General features: G+C 34.1%; 1 protein-coding gene across 1 annotated transcript; it reads left to right on the top strand.

Moving 5' to 3' along the window:
• Window positions 1-514: 514 nt before the first annotated feature.
• On the top strand, window positions 515-10,403 carry LOC128995777 (adenosine deaminase-like). The gene is made up of 13 exons (XM_054420795.1): window positions 515-566; window positions 1,461-1,493; window positions 2,035-2,181; window positions 2,987-3,049; window positions 3,629-3,690; window positions 4,559-4,684; window positions 5,251-5,390; window positions 6,151-6,357; window positions 7,413-7,525; window positions 8,099-8,257; window positions 8,389-8,558; window positions 9,440-9,566; window positions 10,221-10,403. The coding sequence occupies exons 2-13, from the start codon at window positions 1,473-1,475 to the stop codon at window positions 10,311-10,313; spliced, it is 1,428 nt and encodes a 475-aa protein (XP_054276770.1). The 5' UTR covers window positions 515-566; window positions 1,461-1,472; the 3' UTR covers window positions 10,314-10,403.
• The last annotated feature ends 15,804 nt before the right edge of the window (window positions 10,404-26,207 follow it).

The following is a 26,207-nucleotide window of genomic DNA, read 5'->3' as shown; positions in this document are numbered from 1 at the left end:
AGCTGTGATACCAGTACTAAATAAACCAACTCTTTATTGACTTGAAAAGTTAAGGAAACTGTATCTTAAAAAACTATGTTTGTCTTGTTAAAAGGTAACCAGGGATGCCAACATTAAATAACCTTGTTTTGTCATTAAACAGCTCCTCACGCTATTTCTAAATAGGGATTCGTTTGGAAAAAGAACACCCTAAATAATGATAGTTAGAAAAAAATAGAAAATGTAAATTATGTTCCAAATTGGTTGAAGAAATTAATTAACAAAAAATCCTTTACTCATAAGGCCTTAGACATTTTGAAAGTGCTACATTTTGGGGGAGGCCACTATAAAATGTTGGGTGAAATAAGAGAATTTCTGTCAAAAGATTTTTTCAAAAGAAAAAGTTAAGTTTTTCACTCTGAATTTCCTAATTAAACTCCTTTCTGTATAGTGTATAGCATATTTTATTCCATATTTTGTGTAAAAAAAACACTTTTTATAGTATGATTAATTCACTGATTAACCTATAGCAGGGCAGATGTAGCGAATGGAAGACTCCAGTAGAGGACACTTTAAACGTTGCCAAAGTAAGTGGACTTTACTCTATGTTCAATTTCAAATACCCCTCTTTTTCATTTTATTTACTGAATGAAATAGTAGTCATCTAGCTTGACAACATAGTACTACTCAAAGTAAAAGCTAAAAAACTTCAAACCGTCGTAAAATTTTAAGTTTTTGTGATGAAGGTTTGTTTAGCCTAAAATTAGGTTTAGGTATACTAGTTTTAACCTTATAGTTGCAGTGTTATTGTTTTTAACAATTATAACAAGTCCATCAAATCAAAATTTAATCCCTGTAAATATAAACTATTTTAATCTCAATCATGAAATATCTGGTATAAAAGGCAAATTTCGTACAGTACGAAAGAAGTATCACTATATCTCACAAAATATACGACCTACAAAAGTTATCAAATTTGGCAAAGGGGGACTTAGGTTTAGGGGGGGGCTATTTCTCGGCGAAATTTGACTAATGGTGGTTTAGGGGGAGGGCTATTTTCGGTTTAATTTGACTATGTAAGATATTATATTTTGGCCAGTGTGTAAGCTTAGCCAATTCTTGGATCTTAAATCTGATGGGAACTCGTTAAAAACCTATTGTGTGCTTAAAGTACACACTTGTGAAATTTTAGAACTTCTTGCTCAAACGGAATATGAACGGTACCTTAAATAAAACCCGTAATTCCCTCAAAATTGGGAATTTTCTATTCTAAAACTGTATTTTAATGTTAGCTGTTACCTTTAGCCAAACTGTTGTAAAATAGATAGTTTTTTTAAAGGTTTCAAGTGTAATTATAGCAAACCTAATTACTCAGCCAATTCCCAAAAGATTTTGACCATGATAAAATCACTACAAAAACTGTCTGTTTTATCTATAAAGGTACTAGTTTTGAATTTTAATTTTTGACATATTTTTTACAGCAAACATTGGCCATGCTTACTCAACCACAAAAGGTAAGTACACTTTCTTTTTCTAACACATAACAATACAAATGCAGTATGTATCAAGGATATTACATGCATTTTCCATTTGACATTTTTAAATAAATAGCTGAAGGCCCAGTGATATAAAAATGTAGTAAATATACAAGGAACATGTGATATAAAGCACACTTCTGACTCTTAGTTGTTCAGTACAGTCAACATAATGTTTGGTAAAAAGTTACACCAATTTGAGCTTAGGGTTCGTGTGTGTGTGAGGGGGGGGTACAAGTTAGAAACATTTAAACTTTTTGGTTTTTATTGAATATCTCACAAACTATGCATTTTAGCGCAAAATACGTCATATACAAAAATAATCTAAGCAAAATTCTAAACAAGAATAATAGTCCTCTTCGTGAAGCAGAAATGTTTAAGCATGTTCATGTACAATCTGTCAACAATTGTCAACAATTGTATAATTGAGATGTACTGCTGCTGTTGTACTGCTGTGTTATTTAAATACAGACTGTTCATATTAAGGATTTTACTGTACAGTTTAACTATACTTTTTCAGGCCCGAGGTTACCAAACGCCACTCAAGCCTGGGGTCTGGTTGAAGAGAAGAATTGTAACAGTTACTTATCCTGGAGAAGGAATGGGACCTGCTATTGAAGATGGGCATGGTCCATTTCCGGGCACAACCAAGGCTGGTCAACTTGAGGTTGGTCAACCTTTTGATTCAAATATAAACATGTTGAAGGTAGGTTTGAAAATACTAATATTGTTTAGCATGGCTATAAATCTGCTCTTATGAAATGTTGGTAACATGTTGTGGAGTAAATAGTTTTTGTTTATGGTATCCTTTCAAAAATAAAATTATATTTGAGCATCATAATCTAAATTTTCTGTTAACAAACCCCTAATAGTGGTCTTAGAATTAATTGTATGTAACGTATTTGGTTAGAGAAGCATTGACTATACACATAATAGACTTGAGGTTATATAAGGTTATAATAAGTTCAGGACCATATCATCAGAGGGTACTAGCATAGATAAATCATACTCCGGTACTAGCATTGACTTTATATGGTACTAGTGTATTGATTTAAACATTAATTAAAACACATGGAGTATCATAGCAAACAGCTGATTGATTTATCACTTGGCACAAGGCCACACTAGAAAAACAGGCCGTAATGCTCGTCCAGCATGACGTCACGATAGAAGACGGCAATGACGTAATTTTGCCGTTTGTGATCAGCTGCTTGTTTTAATCTTTCATTGGAAAATAAATAAATAAGTACTTATACGTCATAGCCGTCTTCTATCGTGACGTCATGCTTGGCGAGCATTACGGCCTGTTTTTTTTAGTGTCAGAATATTGTCATTGTGGTAGACAATCTCAGATTGGCCCACTTTTTTTGCTTAAATTTTTTATATTAAATGGGAAGTCAATCCTGTGTATAGTCAATATAGAAGTTGTCAAAAGGTGAAACGATTAATTTTATAATTATTTGTGGTTTAAGGGCGTGAGGCAGCTCGGGCCACATATGACACAGTCTCGGCGTCGAAGTGATGGAATAAAAAAGGCAAGTCATCACTTACTAACTTGAGTATAATACGAAACAATTTGTTTACATATTTAAAACTAAAATGAGGGTAGAAATAAAGATAACCTGTGTAGTTCAGCTGTGACCAAGTACAGCTGTTTATTTTGCTAAATTTACATGAAAGTGATTTTTTATTTGAAAATATTGACCAGCTATGTACCCTTTCTGTACGGACGGGGATTTTTTGTCCAATTGAAACCTTATTATACAGATCCATATACAGATCAGCGGTTGGGTTCAATGTTGAGTGTGCATTTTTCCAGACATGCAGACTAAACTATTATAGGAATACTCATAACCTTTGTTATAAATGTGCTAATCCCTACACAGTCAATATAGTGTCACAGTACTGAGAAATTGAAGTTTTTAGTTAAGTATATTTCACTATTAAAACAAATAAGATATATGCCTAGACATGAAACACGAAATAAAAGCACGTTAATGACAGTTCTATATGAATTATTTTCAATGTCAACACCATATTTTTACTTCAGTCAAAAATAGAACCACTTTGTCGGTTATTTACTGACTATTGTGTTCTACGTTTGTACATTTCAGGTAGAACTTCATATTCATCTGGACGGAGCTGTACGACCTAGCACGGCCTGGGAGTATGCACAGTAAGTTAACTAATGTTGTTTTTATATAAAAAAAATACCAAACCATGTTCTAACTATCAAAAAGTAACTTATGTAACTATAAGGCCTACTTTTAAGTGAAGCTATGCCATTCACTCCCATGCAAATTCTTCCAGGTTAAAAATGAATAGGCTAGTACAAGTTGCTGTATTTTACCGAAGTAAAAACATTTATTTACTTTTCAAAACACGAATGAAAAAAATCAAACTATCCTAGTTTAACTCAACTAACGTTTGAATGAGATGTAGGACCGGTAACGTTTATGGAATCATTTAGTTTTAAATGAAGATATTCTTACTGCAAGAATTTAATAGTTGTTAAGGGGTTTCTGCCTTAGTTGGTTTTAAAATACCATTGGCAGAGGGGCATTCATTTATTCATGTGATTTTACCTAGGTATCTAAATGTAATTTTCAGTTTTCTTAAGGTTTCACACTTTTCCCATAGACAGTAAGTATAGCATTCAGTCTTTTTTTTCTGATATTGGTCCACATTTGTTGTCATTAAATAAAATTATATTGTTTTAATTTTCCTTTTTAAACTTTTGGTGTGAGGGTTGCGCTGTGATTGCGTCAAGATTGGGTAGTTCAATTGTCCAACAACCTCACACGTAGAAGCTACCTCACCTAAAAATAAACTACACATATAGATGGACTGTAATTTGTTTGTTGATAATTTGTCTCTTGTAGTAAGACAACTTTACAAATATATTTTCTTAAAACTATCCTAGAGTTTAGCTCAAAAATAAACTAATGTCTACTCAAAAGGTTTTTTTTAGTTAACAAATTTTAAAACTGCATCACAACCTATAATACAATAAAGTTACTGTTGTATATTTATAATTCTTTTAGGAAGAAGAAGATTTCTATCCCAGGTGTAGAGACTTTGGACCAGTTTAAGAAGGCATGTACTGTCACCAAACCTAGCAACCTGAATGGTTTCCTACAAAAGTTTGGCTTATTTTGGCCACCGCTGGAGTAAGTATTTTTTCATTGTACTCTTCATATTAGTATGAATCACATTTGTTTAATAAACGCTTATAACATTTTAAAATTATGAAAAATCGTGGAATCGAAAATTGTAAACCATACCTCATAAACGAGTGATAGTTTTAAACTATGAACCTACGTTTAACCCAACAGATGACCAATCTGAGTTTTTCATTGACATTTTTTAAATAATATTTTATCTACGTTCATTATCATATTTTTTTTGTTTCATCATCTTAAACTAATGCATTTCTACTTTCACCCCCTATACCATCGTATATGGTGAAAGTGTTGCTTTATTATTTTCCCTTTCGAAGAATTTTAGGAGATTCCCACCTAATAAACCATATGGTGATTTATTAGAAATTTAACAGATGTTAAGTTATTTTGCATCAGTTGATTCTTTACACTACATTACATTAATCGTACAAAAATATCCGCTTTAAATCTACATTTAGTACTTGTACATTCTGTTAAACAAATGAAATTGTCAAAGCAATATTTAAAGTCTCCTTGTTCTCTATGCCTTACTATTTATTTCTCTCTTCTCACAGAGGTGACCTGGACGCAATGGAGCGGATGGCTTATGAGTTCTGCGAGGACGAGAGTAAAGCAGGAGTGATCTACGCGGAGCCGCGTTACAGCCCAAGAATTGCATTGGGGGAAAAGGCTCTCGCTCAACTTGGCCCGAGTGGTAAGGAAATCGCCAAACTGGTTCTGTCTCTTGTAATAGTTAGCTATAACCTTTCTGGAGGTGATTTTTTAAACATGAGTTTTATGGCATCAGGTTTTAAATAAAAAGATGAATGTTTTCGGTGTAACATGCAAGATGATGCCCGAAATTTGATTTGAAGGCTAATCCATCCAAGTTATCATACACTGTAATTATGCATCTAATTTAACTATCATACAAAATAGTTTGCAGGTAATATTAAAATGGTATTACAAGATAGTGGTCCAAGGCCAAACCTTAATGCGCCCAACCCTCCAAACCTCAATACCCCCAACCCTCCAAACTTACTTGAACCCAACCCTCCAAACCTCAATACTCCCAACCCTCCAAACCTCAATACCCCCAACCCTCCAAACTTACTTGCCCCCAACCCTCCAAACCTCAATACTCCCAACCCTCCAAACGTTAATAGCCCCAACCCTTCAAACCGTAATGACCCCAACCCTCCAAAATTTAAGTTATGTTCGGGGCATAAATTAATAAATGCCCCCAACCCTCCTGGGGGGGGGGGGTTTGCCAATCCTCCTGTGATGCCAAATCTTATATGCTAAACGTTATTTGTTAACCTTCTAAATTAATAAAATGATCTTCTATTCTTATTTAAGTAATTAATTACCATGTGCGCAGGCTACACTTCATTTAAGTATTCAGAAACACATTCTGTCCCTACCAACTTATCTTTGATCAGCCTACTAATTCGTATTTGGATTTAATGTTTTAGCACTGGATGAAGTTATTGTGCGAATTTCACATGGGTTGGAACGTGGACGCAAGGACTTTGGTGTCAAAACTAAGCAGATTCTATGCGCTCGATACAGTAAAGACTTCAATGACATGACCGAAGTTCTTCGTCAGTGCCAGAAACATTTCGACAAAGGAGTTGTTGGAATTGATTTGCTTACTTTACAGCCTCCAGGAGTCGTTATAGGTGAATAGCTGCCCAAATAAGGCTTTTGGAGATATAAATTACAAGTTAAGTCTTACCATAGACAAAAAATTTTGTCTATGGTCTTAAATATAAGTCTCAAGTATTTAAGATCTGGGCACATACAAAGTTTTTAAATCAATCCAATTACAGGGAAAATAGTGTGAGGAAAAGTTTGTGAATCTTTGTGAAATTCAAATCAAACTTAATAGTTAGTATTTTTTGGCAAACAAAATGCTCACCGGGTTAGTTTAATCCTCCAGTGACACTCATCGTCAATAGTTCCCCTTTATACATTAACCATGAAATGTTTAGGACGACTCATTAAGAACTAGGTAACCATAATTTTTATATAATACTAGCTGGCCCGACAGACGTCGTCCTGTCCTATGCTTTTATGTCAAATGCTTGTTCATTTTCAAGATCCTGGTTGAAGTTCGTTCGCTACGCTCACTCACCTTTAGGTTGGAGCTCGTTCGCTGTGCTCACTTGCCTTCAGGTTGAAGTTCGTTCGCTACGCTCACTCACCTTTTGGTTGCAAATTAGCTGTTGTCATAAATTTAAAAAATATAATTGTGCTGCACCCTGTTGGTAAACTTATTAACTTTTAATGCTATTGAACATCACAGAATCAAATTGCTTAGTTAAACCAGCTGTTAATTTTCTTTAATTCCATTTAAATATGAGTACTCATAAGGTTAACATGGGAAACTCCAGAGCCACTGGGGCGGAGCCCTTTTGACGGATCTGCACCAAACTTTACACAAACCATCATTGAATAATGCTTAATAATGCCTAAAAGTTTCATTACAATCTGTCGAGCGGTTTCGGAGTCCATAAAGGACAAACATACAAACAAACATACATTGGATTTTATATATATAGATAGGTTATACAGTATAGTTCAAAATCTACTCACAAGTCTAGAAGTTTTATAGATTAATATTAAGTTGCATGTTATCAGGAGGTAAATAAAATTGTTAACAGATTAAACTCTTTTATGGCTATCTATTATCTATTAACACCACTATAGTCTTGTTATATTTCCTTGGTTGCAGACGAGGCTCCACTGGAAGAGCCCGTCGTATCGGTGTACAGAGAGGCGGCCAAGACAGGAATCCATCGCACAGTCCATGCCGCCGAGGTCGGCACAGCCTCCGCAGTGGACAGGGTATGAGTGTATCTGCTATACAAAACCATAGACAACAAGAATTAAACATTGACCGAAAACCGTGCTGTGGTTAGCATAGGTTCTGGCGCCCACCACTAAGAGTGTCGTGTAGTTACGGCGCACACCGCTGCAGCGTCTGCTGGTAGCATACGACGTTGCGCTCCTTGCCTGCAGCGGTGTGCACCGTAACTACACGGCAGTCCTAGCGGTGGGCGCTGGAAACTTCCTTTGACAGTCTATTTCGAATGTTGTCCCTACTGTAATCTCATGATATTGTTGCCTTGTAGGCTGTGTACAAGCTGGGTAGTGAAAGGGTGGGACACGGGTACCACGTGGTGGAGGACGCTGCCATTTACAAGAAATGTATAAAGGACAAAGTCCACTTTGAATGTTGTCCACATTCTAGTCTCATGATATTGTTGTGTTTTAGGCTGTGTACAAGCTGGGTAGTGAAAGGGTGGGACACGGGTACCACGTGGTGGAGGACGCTGCCATTTACAAGAAATGTATAAAGGACAAAGTCCACTTTGAATGTTGTCCACATTCTAGTCTCATGATATTGTTGTGTTTTAGGCTGTGTACAAGCTGGGTAGTGAAAGGGTGGGCCACGGGTACCACGTGGTGGAGGACGCTGCCATTTACAAGAAATGTATTGAGGACCAAGTCCACTTTGAATGTTGTCTCTACTCTAGTCTCATGATATTGTTGCCTTGTAGGCTGTGTACAAGCTGGGTAGTGAAAGGGTGGGACACGGGTACCACGTGGTGGAGGACGCTGCCATTTACAAGAAATGTATAAAGGACCAAGTCCACTTTGAATGTTAGTTGTCCACACTCTAGTCTCATGATATTGTTGTGTTTTAGGCTGTGTACAAGCTGGGTAGTGAAAGGGTGGGACACGGGTACCACGTGGTGGAGGACGCTGCCATTTACAAGAAATGTATAAAGGACCAAGTCCACTTTGAATGTTGTCCCTACTCTAGTCTCATGACAGGCTCCGTGAAAGCAGGGGGAGAGAATCACCCAATTTGCAGGTAATTCCAACAAGAATACTCATCATTTTTAAGTGGTAAAAAAAAAATATTTTTCTTACATTTGTAAAGCTCTTGATATTAAATGGATTTAAAATTGAAATTGATCCCATAAAAGACTAGCCTATAAATTCCTCGGTATTGAAATTGTAAGGCAAAGCCGCCTAAAGGTCGATTAACACATATCAGTCCAGTCACAGTCACAGTTCAGTCTCAGTTGCATCCGTAATTTCTCAGTCAGACTGTCAGTCATTTGGTTACAGTCAGTTTTCCGTCCTTTTATTTACAGTGACCTTTTATTTACATTCAAATTTTGTTTGATTAAAACACAATATTCTATCAAAGTTGTTCCATTTTGTTGATTGTTAAACAGTACTTAAAATACAAACACAACCGTTTGAATGAAAAAAAAAAAAAACTACTTTATAACCTCAAATACGTCAGTCAGGCGTCCGAACAATCCGTTGAGAAGCAAAATTTCAGTCTGGTATACGCCGGCAGAGCGACTGACAAACCTGCACCTGATGAGTGTAGATAGCGCAATAGAAAATCCATTAAAGAATATTTTGTTGACTATCACGTGACTGATATGCCTGAACTGTGACGTACCACAACTGATATGTGGTTAAACTATTTATGTTTTGAACAAGAAGAACATTTTCCATGGTTCTCCAACCTATGATAGATGGTTGACAAACCACTCTTCGATAAAGGATAGTAATACTCCAGTTTAACGTTCAACGTTCTAAACCAGTATAGCTTAGGTGTATTTTCATTTTAAGACCGTAGTAACTAAAAAGATGCTTAATTCCATTATATTTGTTGCCAATGGTCTGTCGTACCAAAATATGATTAACAACATGTTGTGAGTGTTTTTTTGTAAGGTTTGCCAGAGACGGTGCCAATTTCTCCGTGAGTGATGACGACCCTATAGTCACAGGTCATACATTAGTCGACGACTATGAGCTGCTGAAATCTTGGGGTATCAGCCGTCAACAGCTGGCTAATGCGGTGAGATAAAACTATGCAGACACAAATCTCTGATGAAAACCTTCCTGCATTTAACATTGTATTACTCATGTTTGTGTCTTGTTAGTTCCTGAACTCATTCAAATAAGTAGGATAACATGTTTGTATCAAATTCCACAGAAACCGTTTGCTAACATGGCTCGAGTTACCGCATCGTGCTAATAGACACACACAAGCATAAATAGATACATACGCCTCATACAGTTGATGAAAAGTTGAAGTATAAATGAATTCAAACGGATTGTGTTATTTACCTCTGGGAACATAAAAACTTAAAAGTAAATAATTAATTGGTCCTAGGTCCATCTCTAACCATGAGACCTACAGTAATAGTGTTAGTATTCTTCAATATCATGGTTATTTTATATGGTACGGTAAACATATTTGATAAAAGTACAAGCATTAAATGATTCTTTTAATTTACTGTATGTCATAGCTACATATCTACCATTCGTGCAATTAAAACCCATTGAAATTAAGCAAAACTGCAACTTGTAATAACAGAATAAGAAATAAAAATATAAACAGCTTTAGACCTCAATCAAACTAAATTTATTATCTGGACTATTGTTAGTTAAATGTTAGTTAAAGACTTACTTAGAATTAGACTTGGAATTTTTCTTGTTTCTTTTTCAGAATATCAACGCTTGCAATGCCAGTTTTTTAAGTTCTAGTGAAAAGAATGAACTACTACGTGAGCTGATCAATGACAAGTGGGATTTACTTTGAAGACCACTGTTAAGGCGTGTTCTGCGTTCTATAATAGCTTTTTAATTGTAAATCATGTATTGAAAATAATAAAATTGAAATCGCACAAAATGTCTGTAATTTACCCTAGTACCTACTGTAAACTATTATGAAATGTCACTATGTTATGTCGCCATTTGTTTCATATCTGGGAGTATAGGTAATGCATACACGAAGTACTGCAAACCCGAGCGAAGCGAAGCTCGTTGGGATCGACTTCAATTCAAACTTGTATGCCACAACCACAATAATGGCCACAATATTTGAGCCAAACTTACCAAGGCTATTCCTACAAACAGTGGGAAGGTTTGTGAAGAAACAAAATAGATGGGGAGTTGAGGACGCCACCTAGGTGTGTACTTTAACCCAAATATGAATTAAGGGTGAGTGTACTGTAGAATTGAGTGAGATTATCTATATAGCCTTGTTAATTACTAAATCAACGGTTTCATTAGCCAGGTTCATTTATCTAAAACCAAAATAAAATTCGGCCTAGCTTAACCATAGCTCCAGATTGACCTTTATAAGCGGATCTGACAACAGCTGATCACCTTATACTAACATGACGTCACATATTGTTGTTGTTAATCGGATTGGCTTAGTGACCTGTAGATGTTTACCTTGCTGTAGCTAAAGCCTCACATTGCTCTTAACACAGACGCAAGCAGTTACAAAAATTGATAAGTTCAAGTACCATGAAAAATATTTCTAAATATTTATATATTTTAAAATACTGCCCTTAGCTTAATATGTTTTCTAATTTTTTGTATATTTTAACTATCTGATATTACACCTCACTTCTTTTTTTTGTCTTACAGCCAAAATACAGCAGTATGTTCTATTATTTGTTTTGTAAATTACAAATTGCAGCTTGGTGTTATGATTGCCATTAAACTGATTAATTCCATTGAAGAATTGATTATAGACAAAGAATATTAGAACAAGAGATCAAGATAGGAACGAGTTTCAGAAAATATTTTCTAAAGATTAAAACTGATTGGGAAAACTCATAAAACGTTTATTTTTTTAATATACCTCTTTTGGTGAGGAGCAAGCTGGTACAAACCACCAATGGATTTTATCTAAGTTATAATTCTGCAACCCCTATATCTGGCCTAAAATAATGTGAAACACAATCCCGGGCTCGATCCTAGCGTACTGGGTAAATAATTGCTTGTTTACAGATGATTTTAGGAATCTATCTATCTATATATTAATAGGCAAGCATGTTTCTTTAAAACCTTTTTTCTCAGCTCGTGTGCATCGTGGGGTAAATCTACGCATACCGTTAGAAAGCTACTTTCCTGTAGGTGTGCAGAATCCCTTTATAAATTTAAATAGGCTCAAAGATAAGCACAAAAAATGCGTTTAAAAATTTGAAAAAATTAACATGGATCTTATGCGTTGCCATGCTGGTGACGAAATAACAACGAAATATAAACATAAAATCAAAACAAATGGAAGAAACTCCAATCACATGTTTTATTTACAGTGTGGGGTGAAAATAGAGAAGTGAGTAAGTTTACATTACATATTTATGGTCGAGTTTCGACCACTGGACGACCTCTCGTACTTATTTAATACGCAAGCACGATTTTTGTGACAATTACTCCTCCGAAACTACTGAACCGATTGGCATGTTTTTGGTGTCATTGGAAAGAGCGTAACGTGAAGTTGTGCAGGAAACTTTCTTTTTAGTTAAATAATTAAAGAGTGAGGACCTGGGGCCCTTTAAAGTTTCGCATTTCTCCTTAAGATTAACATGGGAAACAAACATTGTTTTGAAACTCCAGCTGTTGTCAGAAATTAAATATTAAATAATTGGTCTCCATGGAAGCATGAGAAAATTCACAATGTTTACATTTGCTTTGACATTTTTTTGTAAACAATCAGAACTGTCAAATGTCTATTTCACAAGTTCCGACAGCTGATCCAAAAAATGTATTTTCCTTCCACCATGTAAAACAACTATGTGGTAGGTTTATTTAATCTTAAACTTTATGATAGATTATTTATTATAAATCTATTTCAATGATTATGAAACAGATTTTTCCCGTTGCGAAGCAAAAATTAATTGTGAGAAGAAGAACATAATGTAAAACAGTCAATGTGTAAATTATCTATGTTGTATTAAAAATATGTTTAGTTTTGGATGTTGGTTTGTGTTAAATGATATCGGTTATTAGTTATTGCATTTTTATTCTAAGGATTTGGCATATGAGTAAGCCTATGATAAATAACACCATTTCAGAGTTCTGCCAGTTTTTGCCTAACTCTATCCTGTAGAGTTTAAAGTAGCCTACACCTTATTGTCTAGATATTGGCTAAACAACTTAGGTACGGTAATTTATAAAAGCTGACGGCCTTTTTACGTTGACTTAAATTGTAAGCTTATCTTTTCCCGTACATGGGCAGATTGATTGTTAAAAATTAACCCTTTAAACTGGAATAGGACTGTCATGTAAATTGTGAGTATTTTTATCAGTTAATAATCTTTTAGTTGACTCTTTTAAAATCATCATAAATTATGAATGTTATTAGTTTTTAAACAAGTTATTTGTTTATAAATAACTCCTGTACTTCTTTGCAATTGCTCGATTTCGAGCAACATGTACACTAGTCTATACTTATTTTTCTTTTTTTATGGAGGACTTTTGAAATATTGTTAGGTTAACGATGAATTTTTATGTACTCATAGCAGTAAACCTATAAATACTTAAAGAGCTTCCACGAAAAGGAATAATGTTTTTGACTATTTTATTTAATACAATGTTAAAACTTGAATATGTACCATATCATTTCAAAAGAGCACAATTGATAGTCATTCCGAAACCTGGGAAGCCTCTTGACCAGGTAAGTTCTTACCGACCCATAAGTCTTTTACCAATAATGTCTAAGTTATTTGAAAAACTTCTTCTGAAAAGAATACAAGAACTTATTGGCGAAGATGTGATTCCTGCACATCAGTTTGGTTTCAGACGGAAACACAGTACCATAGAACAGGTTCACCGAGTTGTTGACGTGATACGTCAATGTATGGAAGATAAAAAGTTTTGTTCAGCTGCCTTCTTGGATGTTAGCCAGGCATTCGATAAGGTGTGGCATGTTGGCTTGTTATATAAAGTAAAAAAGTTTTTACCCCATTCAATTTATAGCATTTTAAAATCCTACCTTCAAAACAGGACTTTCCAAATTAAATATCAAGACGTCCTCACTAACCTACGTCCAATTGAATCTGGGATTCCTCAAGGAAGTGTCCTCGGGCCGTTTTTGTATATTCTCTACACAGCAGATCTCCCAGAAAATGAGTTGGTAGAAATTGCTACATTTGCGGATGATACTGCGGTTTTGTCTGTTCATCGTGATCCATTTCAAGCTTCTCTAAATTTACAGCAAAATCTTAACATAATTACTGATTGGTTTAAGACATGGAGGTTCAAAATTAATGAAACTAAATCTGTCCACATTACTTTTACTCTAAATCAAAATTCTTGTCCTCCTGTCACAATAAACAACACCCAACTTCCCGAAGTAACTGAGGTTAAATACTTAGGTATCCATTTAGATAGGAAGTTAACTTGGAAAACACACATTTGGAGAAAACAGCAACAACTAAATTTAAAATCTAATCAATTAAATTGGCTCATCGGAAGAAAATCAAAACTTAGTCTAGAAAATAAATTATTGCTATATAAAACTACTAGCAGTTGTACCCGTGCTTTGCAACGGGAAGAGGACACAAAATAGAAACATTTTAATCTTTATCTGTTGCATATAGTAGTTACACATCCGCCAACTCTTTTAGAAACAAAATTCAACTTTTATGGCCTTAACAGAAACGTTTAAGTTATGACTTTTAAATCTGGTAAGAAGTGGATACCACCATTTTGGTTTTGATTAATTTTAAATCTTGTGTAGGCTGATATGAGAAAAACTGACCAAATCTTCGAGTAAAACTTTGACATAGGTACATGATTTACCAGATTTACCTTCATCTCCCTTAATTACACATTTTTTAAATTTAATATTGACATTTAAAATTTCAATTTTGAAGTTGCAAAAATACTAATTATTAAATTTAAATATCTTTATATTAAACTCTTCTTTATATTAAATCACAAATCCTTTCATCTTAAGTTTTTTTCACTCACAATAAATCATTAGAAAAACTAAGTCAGCTGTTATAAACTTTAGAAATATTGCTGTGCCTTATCAATACAGTCATTTGAAATATTAAAGAAAGTATATCTATATGTACTATAAAAAATGTCAAACAAATAATTTAGCATTAAAGACAGCAGACAAAACTAATATGATTATCAAAGCATCAAGGACTAAAAAATGTAATAGCAAATACAGCATATGTTTCATTGCATCTCTGATTCTACTATACAAAAATATCAACAAACAACTTAATATACAAACCAGTTCTTTTAATCAGTTCCATAGTCCATTGCCTTTACATTTTCACACTTACCATTAAGAAAACATAGTAACAGATATTTCATTGATTTTAGAAACAAAAGAACACTGTGTACTGCTTAGTTTTGTGATATTTTCCTTGGTTTAATTAAATCAGCGGTGTGGCAAAACGCGAATAATAAATGTATCAAATAAAGTAAATGTGAACTGAAAGCTATGTTAAGATAAAATAAGAGTATTTTATATTACCATTTGATAATTAAATATATAATGTTATACATATACAACAGATTTTAGAAAACAAAAATCAACGACAATTTAGTTATTGATGATATTCTTTAGTTTAATTTAAGCATAGGTTTAGCAAAACACAATAACTTAATTTACCTAAATATACATATAAAAAATAATGTGATGTGCAAGTTATGTTAAGTTAATAACACATGTGAAGCAGTTAGAATTTATTTAAAGTAGCCTCCAAATTCATACAAAACATCTATACATTGTAATTTCCATACTGTTTCCATGAAAACATATCAATAACATTATTTTCACTTAAGATTATTAACTTAAGACGCTTTAAAAAATCCAAAGCAAAGCCGGAGTTGATACAGCAACGGTTATAAAATCTTTTTTTCTATAATCATTGACATAGTTTTAGAATAAATAATCCATGATAAAACGTTAGATTAAAATAAACCTACCTAAAAGGCTAATTTCTTTGTATCAGCTGTCTGAAATTGTGAAATATGCAGTTTAGCAGTTCTTCTTGTTTATATTTAAATGTCAAAGCAAATGTAAACAAACATTGTTAGTGTTCACATCACAGCCATGGAGACCAATCAATATTTACTTTTAAATGTTCACCTCAGAACTTTTAAAGCCAAAGGGGCAAAGCCTAACGGTCAGTATCGAAATGTGAATAGTCCTATAATGGTCCTTGGTATGGTAGCTATATTTTTGTAAAATTTAAGCCTAGTTGGTTCAGTAGTTTTTGCACCTATTAGTAATACACATACAGACACCATTAGATTTTTATATAATAGTATAGATATTGAAACCAATCTGGACATATGGAGTGCAACTATGGGGCTCGGCGAGTACTTCTAATATAGAAATTCTCGAAAGATACCAATCGACAATGCTGAGGAAGATAACAAATGCACCATGGTATGTCAGCAATAGGACACTACATCAAGACCTTAAGATGCCTACAGTTAAGGACGAAATCATGACCATAAGTGAACGATATATTACGAAATTGGAATCTCATCAAAATCATTTAGCTCTTAACTTATTAAACAACGTGGATACAATTTACAGACTTAAGAGGCGATCAATTCTCGACCTGCCCTACAGATTTTTGTAAAGTGTTTTTATTGAAAAATTTGTTGTTGAGAGTGCTTAACAGCTATTTTTAATGTTCCAAAGTCAATTTTTCGTATTACATAGTATTTACTTATTGTTCAATATATAATAGAACAGATTGTAAAGTAAATAAAATAAAAAATAAAAAAATAGCAGTAAACCTAAGCCCTAATAAGGCAATGTGAAAATAATACTGGAAAAGTATCTGAGTTTAAAACCCCCATATGTTACACCTATCTATATATTAATACGCAAGCAGTTTTCTTTTCACAGTCATAACTCAATAACGGCTTGATGGATTTCAAAGTTTGAGGTGTCAAATTAAAGGTATTTTCACGTAGATGTGCAAATACGTCTCAGAATATTTAGAAAGGGCACACCTTAAGTACACTTAAGTGCTAAAGTTTGGAAGGCGGCGCTATCTGTTGACAATTGATCAAACTCATTTCCCTTTGTTTACAAATAACATATGGACGTAGTTAGAAATACTGTAGTTTTTAAGGTTAACCACAGACTGCAGGACTTAAAACTTCCAGAGCAAAGCTGGAATTTATATTTTGTTTCAATCTGTTAAGGGTGCGCTCTACCCGTCTGGCTCGCGCAAATGAAAGGGTTTTAGTTCTTCCTGATTGTAGCCCCAATTGTGAACCAATTTAAAAGATCTTGGTGTCGTATTTTTCGTTAAATGTTATTGTAGGTTTCCCGTTTTTTTACATTTTGATAATTTAAAAAATGTTGGGCTCAAAGGTTGGTGAAAAATGTAAAAATAGGCGTTTTTTATCATGAGTTTTAATACATTAAAATAATTTTTAGAGAAAAAATAAAAAACGGGAAACCTGCAATAGATTCTTAAAAACAAGAACCTGGAATTAGTTTACTAAAAAGTTGAATGATAACTATGTAAACACGCAGACTCGAAAGGCTTTTAAGCGCTCTTCATGGCGCTGTTCAATGCAATGGTATAGGGACATCGGCGTTCAGCAGCTTCGTATTGAGAAATTTGAGCTGAGGTAGAGCGCACCCTTAACTAAGTCTGGCTCATAATGAAGAGTTTCCTATCAATCCTAAACAACAAAGTGTTTAAGAATAAATATTTAATTCTTTTTGTCTATGGTTAAATTCATTTACCTTTCATCGTATTTTACTGATTATCATGTAGTTACAGTTCGATGTGATGAAGTGAATGTTTAAAAGTAATTATTCACAGGGCAGTTATCCGTTACATTACCATATTATCATGTAATTTACAATGTGTATCAAATTTCCAATTCCTTTATAGTGTTTTCTGTTGTTTGGTTAACTTTCTTATTTCACTTCAATTTAAAATCAAATGCCGCCAGTACGACGAAGAACTGTGAGTGGCTGGAGGGAACGCGAACATGACCACAGAAAACATACCGCTTGCATCAACCTCTCAATTGAACATTTGATGGGTACTTAGTGGTAGTACCACCGTTGTGATAGTCCAATCTCGGACAAATGAACGTTAAATGTTTACATTGTAGTGGCTTACATATTTTTAAGCAAGAAAAGACTGGCCGAGACAGTTAGGTTTGTACTCTTAGTTGCCATAAATGAAAGGTTCGTTTACCTCATTTGTGCAATTCACCACAACAAACTTCGGGTTCTTATTGGAAACTCCCAATCTGAAAATAGTACTGTGAGACTTATATCCAGAAATTATTTGGATAAAGTTCATCAATTCAGTTCTGCCTTTACCATGGTCAGCTCCAAAGCTCATTAAGATGAGAAAGTTCCACAGGGGATCTACAATTTTAAGATCCATGACACTTTTTACCACCGAGTGGGTCCTCTAATTCCTCAATAAGGTGATGATCCTGAATACGCACAGATATATAAGTAAGTACGACAATGTCACTAGAACCCAAAGGAGAACTAAACACAATAAAAAAAATCAATGAAAAATATGCGGGAAATAGGGTCACAATGCCAACCCATTTGCAAATCTTTGAAGACTGTGGCAGACATTATGTAGGGACGAGAGCTCCGAGGAGTCAAGTGAGATTCTTATGTACATAATCAGAGACAGAAGAAGTGTCTTCCCTCGCTACAATGATGCTGCCTGTGTAGATTTCGCAGCAATTTTTAAAGCTGAAAACAAAGCACCACCTGGCCAAATTTAAATATTGTAGATTGCTTTTATATTTTTTTACATCATAATATTTTTATATTTCTATAATCAGTCATATAAATTATTTTAGGGTGACTCTTTGATTAAGGTCTTGCTGTTTATGTTTTTTTTATTTCTTTTTATAAAAGTTTCAGTTTTGCTCGATTTCGAGCAACAGGTTATCTAGTTTGAATAAAACCAAATCAACTAAAAACCCGTTTGGTCAGCAGTTCGGTACCACCGGATGTTTTCAATTTCAGTCTTATTATTAAAAGCAAAAATCGAGCAGACTCTAGATTTAATTACTTGCCACTACAAATTCGACTAGGCTGCAAGTTTTCTGTTTCACAACGATTATCCATTTCATTTTAGTGACTTTTAATTGCAATTCAAAAATATAAATTCTTCATTCAATGGAGAAGTTTCAGATAAAACTGCACAACACATCGACCACAAAACATATGAAGATTGTTGTTATCCCGCTAATGTCAGATTACAGCTGGCTCGATCACTGTATCATGTAGCCCCGTGGTGATTGTGGTTGTGGTTCATATGATAGGGCTGACTGTAATTAAACCAGTCCTCGGTACAATATTGTTTATATGAGTCTCGTTACAAATACTGATTTCAATTATTAAATAAATTTATCTAATCGTAAAAGGTCGTGTTTAATTTTTAACTTATTTAGTTTTTTCGAAAACTTTACTAAAAGATTAATATTATTCGTACTTTGGTATTATACCAACCAAACCTATATTTGGTTGGGTAATAATATATAATACCACACCTAGGTTAGGTTAGGTTAGGACAAGATAACGAAGATAACCTAACCTAACCTAACCAATTAAGAAGTGGTCGGTATAGTACCAAAGTACAATATTATTTTTCAACTTATGTCAGTGTAGTAAATCTAAGTATCAAAATTTCCTACTGTACTGTTACCAATGCTAGCATAGTTGAAAAATAGGAATGTGAACAACCTATAGCCGGGTTTACACGCTACGATAAAACGTAACGATTTGTCTGCAACGACAAAACGTTCATGCAAGACGGAACGTGTAAACTGGTAGTCGTTACGTTTTGTCTGAGTTGGAGTGAGGTTGGAAGGTTGGTGGAAATTTCCACCAATTTCTTTAGATCGTAGCGATTTTCTGTAGATCGTAGTGACAAGTCGTTGCGTGTAACACGCACCGATAAAACATAACGACTTGTCTGCAACGACTAATCGTTACGTTTTGTCGTAGGTTGAGAGGACCATTTACACGTTCCGTCTTTTTCTCTAACTTTGGCTCTCAAACCACTCCCAGATGTATCTGGTTGTGAAGTAGTTAATAGGCTCCCTGTATATTTGACGATGGATGAGTTATTGTTATGGTCTGTTTACATTATTTCTGTTGCAACAAGTTTTAAGAGGAAAAGAAAACCTAGAAGTAAGTGGAGTCGGCATTGGCTACTGAAAAAACAGTTATCTCATGTGGAGTTGCTAAAGGAGTTGAGGAACGAACCCTCTGACTGGAGGAACTACTTAAGAATGACTGAGGATACCTACAACGATTTATTGAACATGGTTTCTCCACATATAAAAAACACCATAATTAGAAAGGCAGTATCTCCCCATGAAAGACTCATTTACGATTCCTTGCAACTGGTAGAAGTTTCAAAGACTTGGAATTCACAACACTCATTTCTAAAACATCCCTCCTGCAAAATAATACCTGAAACATGCAAGTTGATGACAATTGCCCTGTCTGCAGACGGGTTAATTTCTTTATATTTGTTGATTAATTCTGCATTGGCCTCAACTCTATTAAAAAGTCACGAGAGGCTTGACTTATGTCTGACATAGTGACTAATGTGACACAAAACAGTAAAAATTAACTACACTACTCTACACAGTCCAAATATACCACAGCGGTTAAAACAACAGTACTACACAGTACAATTACACAACAGTTAACTGGACCAACGCGACATCGGAGGGTCTACAGGTTGCAACGATGACCGAGTCACCGTTACCCGGCTAATGAGGAGCAAAGTAAATAATTCAGCACATCCTTCACGCCGACTTGACTTTTAATATCGACAAAGGTATCTCTGCTTCACTATTTACAACCTTGTTGGCCACAGTGGCCTAACGATATTAGTTGGGCTGAACAATATAGTACAATACTATAGATTAGATTGTGTTGGGGGAGCTGGTCTAGTGGTTAGACCGCGGGACTTCGTTTCTTGGGGTCCCGAGTTCAAATCCCGCCAAATCAACAATGGATTTTATCTAAGTGATAATGCCGCAACCCAAACATACGAACAGGTACAAAAAATCAATTGTAGTTATTAGGAACCATCAACCACGAAAACCGAATAAGTTTAATTTAAAACCAATATTTATCATAAAACCGTTAAGAACTTATTACATACTTGCCTGGCGAACATTTACTCAACACATAAAGTCTCCCCAGCGATCAAGCTGTGCAGCGGTGATAAGGACCGATCTTTGGAAAGCCAGGCTACTGAATTATTTACACCACCGAAGCCAGGTTTACACTTTGTCCTTACTTTAGGTTTGTCGAGATTGACGAACCCTTACAATAGTTGGACATTTGATCGGTAGACAAAGTTGTATCGAGTTTAGAGTGTACTTCGACCTTTAAAGTTTAAACTGCTCTCTAAACTTTGTAAAATATTCGTCATCCAAGCATACTCAGTTATATATCAGCATATATCAGTTTTGAAGTGTTATAGTTGAATGATCCAAAAGCCAATCGGTGCATTGATTTATATGACCCAACTTATATGACTTATTATGAATAAATATATTATACGTAACATTTTGAACGTATGGTGTTTGTGGCCCCGGGAAGACGTTTGACTTCAACAAATATTTATTGATAAGAAAAACACTACTCTGTAGGTATTTTATTATTTGTATTCAAAGGCTTGGCAATAATTATAAATGTTCATTTCAATATCTTAATCGGAATTTCATCCAAATCTGTAGAAATTTTATTTTTAGAGATTAGAGAAACAAGTACTTACCAAATTTGTAGGTAGCGTTGGTAGCGTCACGGACTTCGGGACCATGGCAGTGATGTCGTGGGTTCAGATCCTGGTCACTGCCGCAAACATTTATCAGTACAGTTCACCTTCGTCCTGTACCGGCTCACCCCTTGCTTTGCTGAATACGTTCCACACGCAGATCTGTAGTCTATGTGGACTGGGCAAATGCAAGGTTCAAAGAGACCACCAACCTCTTTTATTATTATTTTCTTTTACTTTTCTAATAGACAACTAAAATTACTTTTTAAACTTAAGGTTTTATAATAGGACATAAAAAATCTACCTAGTGGTAGTGCCGTATCTAAATTCAATGCTTAAACTAAGTTGTTATGATCTATGGTTTCCCTTTTTTCCAATTGTTTTGTAATACAGTCTCATTACCATATGATATCTCGACATATGAAAGCACAACATTTCATCAACACACAAATAAGAATCAGGATATAAATTCCAAGTATAGTTATTCTACAAGATCTAAATTTATCAAGAGTTCAAAATTTACGTTATCATCACCATCTTCGAGCCATCTTCAATCGATAGGTAAGAATTTTCTAAAGTTTACACTACACAAGCATATACTTATTTCTTAGACAATTGTAGTTGGAAGATAGTATAATGGCAGCCAATATTAACAATTTTACCATTGATTTTCCACAACATTTGACGGGCTACCATTTTGGATAGAGAAGAGATAGCGGCCTCTAGTTTTCACCATTCTTTAAGTTTTTGTAAACACTTCAAAATGAGGTGTCACTTGAAGGGGGATTACGTTTAAAATATTTGAGTTGCCCCCCAAATCCCCCCTTTTGGGGGGACACTCAAAAATTTCAAAATGATAAAATGAAACTTTCTGCTAAGATTGCTCGACCACCAAAAGGATATCTCTGTATATTTACTTGGAAAAATATTAGAGGGGGGGGGTCTTGACTTTTTATTCACCCTGTATAATTACCATAAATTAAATAACACATTCAATGCTGATCATGAAGTTAACCTACTTAATGAAAGTGCGCATAATCATAATATATCATATTGGGTATAATATCTAATCCATGGGGTGATATAATTCCATAAAACTCAATTTTGTTCTAGTTTTGTTTGAATTCAACTTAATTATTTGATATTCTCTGTTACAGTGTAATTCAAACTTCATACAATATTTACTAAACATGGTAAGTTCACTATAATTAATATTACAGTACCTACATTAGGCGGAATAATACAGGGTGGTTTATTTAACTCAACCCAAATTACAAGAAAAGATATAAGACACTTTTTAATGACAAAACAAACACATAATGTACCATACCAATATTATTATGTAATATACCAATTAATGATATTGGTATCCCCGATTTCCTTACTTCATTGCCGACCGAGAGAATTTCTGTCAAAAGATTTTTTTAAAGAGAAAGTTAAGTTTTTCATTATAAATTTTCCAATTAAACTCTTTTCTGTATAGTGTATAGCATATTTTATTCCATATTTTGTGTAAAAACACTTGTTTTAGTATAATTAATATTGACCTGTAGCAGGGCAGATGTAGCGAATGGAAGACTCCGGTAGAGGACACTTTAAACGTTGCCAAAGTAAGTTGACTTTACTCTATGTTCAATTTCAAATCATCCTCTTTTTAATTTTTTTACTCAATGAAATAGTAGTCCTCTAGCTTTTAACATAATAATAAACAAAGGAAAGCCAGAAAACATCAAACTGTCGTAAAATTTTAAGTTTTGGTTATGAAAAATGGTTCAACATACCATGTATTTTCAACACTAAATTAGGTTTATTGCTTTATTTATGGTTTAGGGGGGGGGGGTGCTATTTCTGGTGAAGTTTGACTATGTAAGATATTATATTTTGGTATGTGTTTAAGCTTAGCCATTTCTTGGATCTTAAATCTGATGGGAACTCCTTAAAAACCTATTGTGTGCTTAAAGTACACACTTGTGAAATTTTAGAACTTCTTGCTCATGCTACTTACGGAATATGTAGCCTATGGTACCAAAACCTGTGATCTCAATATAATTGGAAATTTTCTTTTCTAAAACTGTATTTTAATATTAGCTGTTACCTTTGGCCAAACTGTTGTAAAATAGATAGTTTTTTTTTAAGTAACAGGTGTAAATTAGAGCTAACCAGAGTACTCAGCCAATTCCCAAAAGATTTTGACCATAATAAAATCACTACAAAAACTGTCTGTTTTATCTATAAAGGTACTAGTTTTGAATTTTAAAAATCTAACTTTTTGACATATTTTTTTACAGCAAACAATGGCCATGCTTACTCAACCACAACAGGTAAGTACACTTTCTTTTTCTAACACATAACAATACAAATGCAGTATGTATCAAGGGTATTACATGCATTTTCCATTTGACATTTTTAAATAAATAGCTGAAGGCCCAGTGATAAAAAAATGTAGTAAATATACAAGGAACATGTGATATAAAGCACACTTCTGACTCTTAGTTGTTCAGTACAGTCAACATAACGTTCGGTAAAAAGTTACACCAATTTGAGCTTAGGGTTCGTGTGTGTGTGTGAGAGGGGGGGTACAAGTTAGAAACATTTGACTTTTTGGTTTTTATTGAATATCTCACAAACTATGCATTTTAGCGCAAAATACGTCATATACAAAAATTAATAATCGAAGCAAAATTCTAAACAAGAATAATAGTCCTCTTCGTGAACCAGAAATGTTTAAGCATGTTCATGTACAATCTGTCTTGTATAGTTGAGATGTACTGCTGCTGTTGTACTGTTGTGTTATTTAAATACAGACTGTTCATATTAAGGATTTTACTGTACAGTTTAACTATACCTTTTCAGGCCCGAGGTTACCAAACGCCACTCAAGCCTCGGGTCTGGTTGAAGAGAAGAATTGTAAAAGTTACTTATCCTGGAGAAGGAATGGGACCTGCTATTGAAGATGGGCATGGTCCATTTCCGGGCACAAACGAGGCTGGTCAACTTGAGGTTGGTCAACCTTTTAATTCAAATATAAACATGTTGAAAGTAAGTTTGAAAATACTAATATTGTTTAGCATGGCTATAAATCTGCTCTTATGAAATGTTGGTAACATGTTGTGGAGTAAATAGTTTTTGGTTATGGTATCCTTTCAAAAATAAAATTATAGTTGAGCATCATAATCTAAATTTTCTGTTAACAAACCCCTAATAGTGGTCTTAGAATTAATTGTATGTAACGTATTTGGATGGAGAAGCATTGACTATACACAGAATAGACTTGAGGTTATATAAGGTTATAATAAGTTCAGGACCATATCATCAGAGGGTACTAGCATTGACTTTATATGGTACTAGTGTATTGATTTAAACATTAATTAAAACACATGCAGTATCATAGCAAACAGCTGATTGATTTATCACTTGACACAGAATATTGTCATTGTGGTAGAAAATCTCAGATTGGCCCACTTTTTTTGCTTAAAATTTGTATATTAAATGGGAAGTCTATCCTGTGTATAGTCAATATAGAAGTTGTCAAAAGGTGAAACGATTACTTTTATAATTATTTGTGGTTTAAGGGCGTGAGGCAGCTCGGGCCACATATGACACGGTCTCAGGCTCAAAATGATGGAATAAAAAAGGCAAGTCATCACTTTCTAACTTGAGTATAATACGAAACAATTTGTTTACATATTTAAAACTATAATGAGGGTAGAAATAAAGATAACCTGTGTAGTTCAGCTGTGACCAAGATCAGCTGTTTATTTTGCTAAATTTACATGAAAGCGATTTTTTATTTGAAAATATTTAAGACCAGCTGTGTACCCGTTGTGTACGGACGGGGATTTTTTGTCAAATTGAAACCTTATTATACAGATCCATATACAGATCAGCGGTTGGGTTCCATGTTAAGTGTGCATTTTTCAAGACATACAGACTAAACTATTATAGGAATACTCATAACCTTTGTTATAAATGTGCGAATCCCTACACAGTCAATATAGTGTCACAGTACTGAGAAATTGCAGTTTTTAGTTAAGTATATTTCACTATTAAAACAAATAAGATATATGCATAGACATGAAACACGAAATAAAAGCACTTAATGACAGTTCTATATGAATTATTTTCAATGTCAACACCATATTTTTACTTCAGTCAAAAATAGAACCACTTTGTCGGTTATTTCCTGACTATTGTGTTCTACGTTTGTACATTTCAGGTAGAACTTCATATTCATCTGGACGGAGCTGTACGACCTAGCACGGCCTGGGAGTATGCACAGTAAGATAACTAATGTTGTTTTTATATAAAAAAAAATACCAAACCATGTTCTAACTATCAAAAAGTAACTTATGTAGTGGCCTACTTTTAAGTGAAGCTATGCCAACCCCTCCTATGAAAATTTTTCCAGGTTAAAAATGAATAGGCTAGTATAAGTTGCTGTATTTTACCATAGTAAAAACATTTATTTACTTTTCAAAATACAAATGAAAAAAATAAAACTATCCTAGTCTTACTCAACTAACGTTTGAATGAGATGTAGGACCGGTAACGTTTATGGAATCATTTCGTTTTAAATTAAGATATCCTTACTGCAAGAATTTAATAGTTGGGGTTTCTGCCTTAGTTGGTTTTAAAATACCATTGGTAATCATTTATTCATATGATTTTACCTACGCTTAATCTAAATGTAATTTTCAGTTTTCTTAAGGTTTCACACTTTTCCCATAGACAGTAAATATAGCATTCAGTATTTTTTTCGGATATTGGTCCACATTTGTTGTCATGAAATAAATTAAATTGTTTTCATTTTCCTTTTTTTAAACTTTTGGTGTGATGGTTGCGCTATGATTGCGTCAAGATTAGGTAGTTCAATTGTCCAATAACCTCACTCGTAGAAGCTACCTCACCTAAAAATAAAC

The sequence above is a fragment of the Macrosteles quadrilineatus genome, unplaced genomic scaffold (assembly GCF_028750875.1).
Source record: "Macrosteles quadrilineatus isolate MER2022 unplaced genomic scaffold, UCM_ALF_1.0 Scaffold_5__1_contigs__length_97177068, whole genome shotgun sequence".
Classification (NCBI taxonomy): Eukaryota; Metazoa; Arthropoda; class Insecta; order Hemiptera; family Cicadellidae; genus Macrosteles; species Macrosteles quadrilineatus.
The sequence above is the reverse complement of the archived record's forward strand: the minus strand, read 5'-3'. Positions and strand labels throughout refer to the sequence as shown.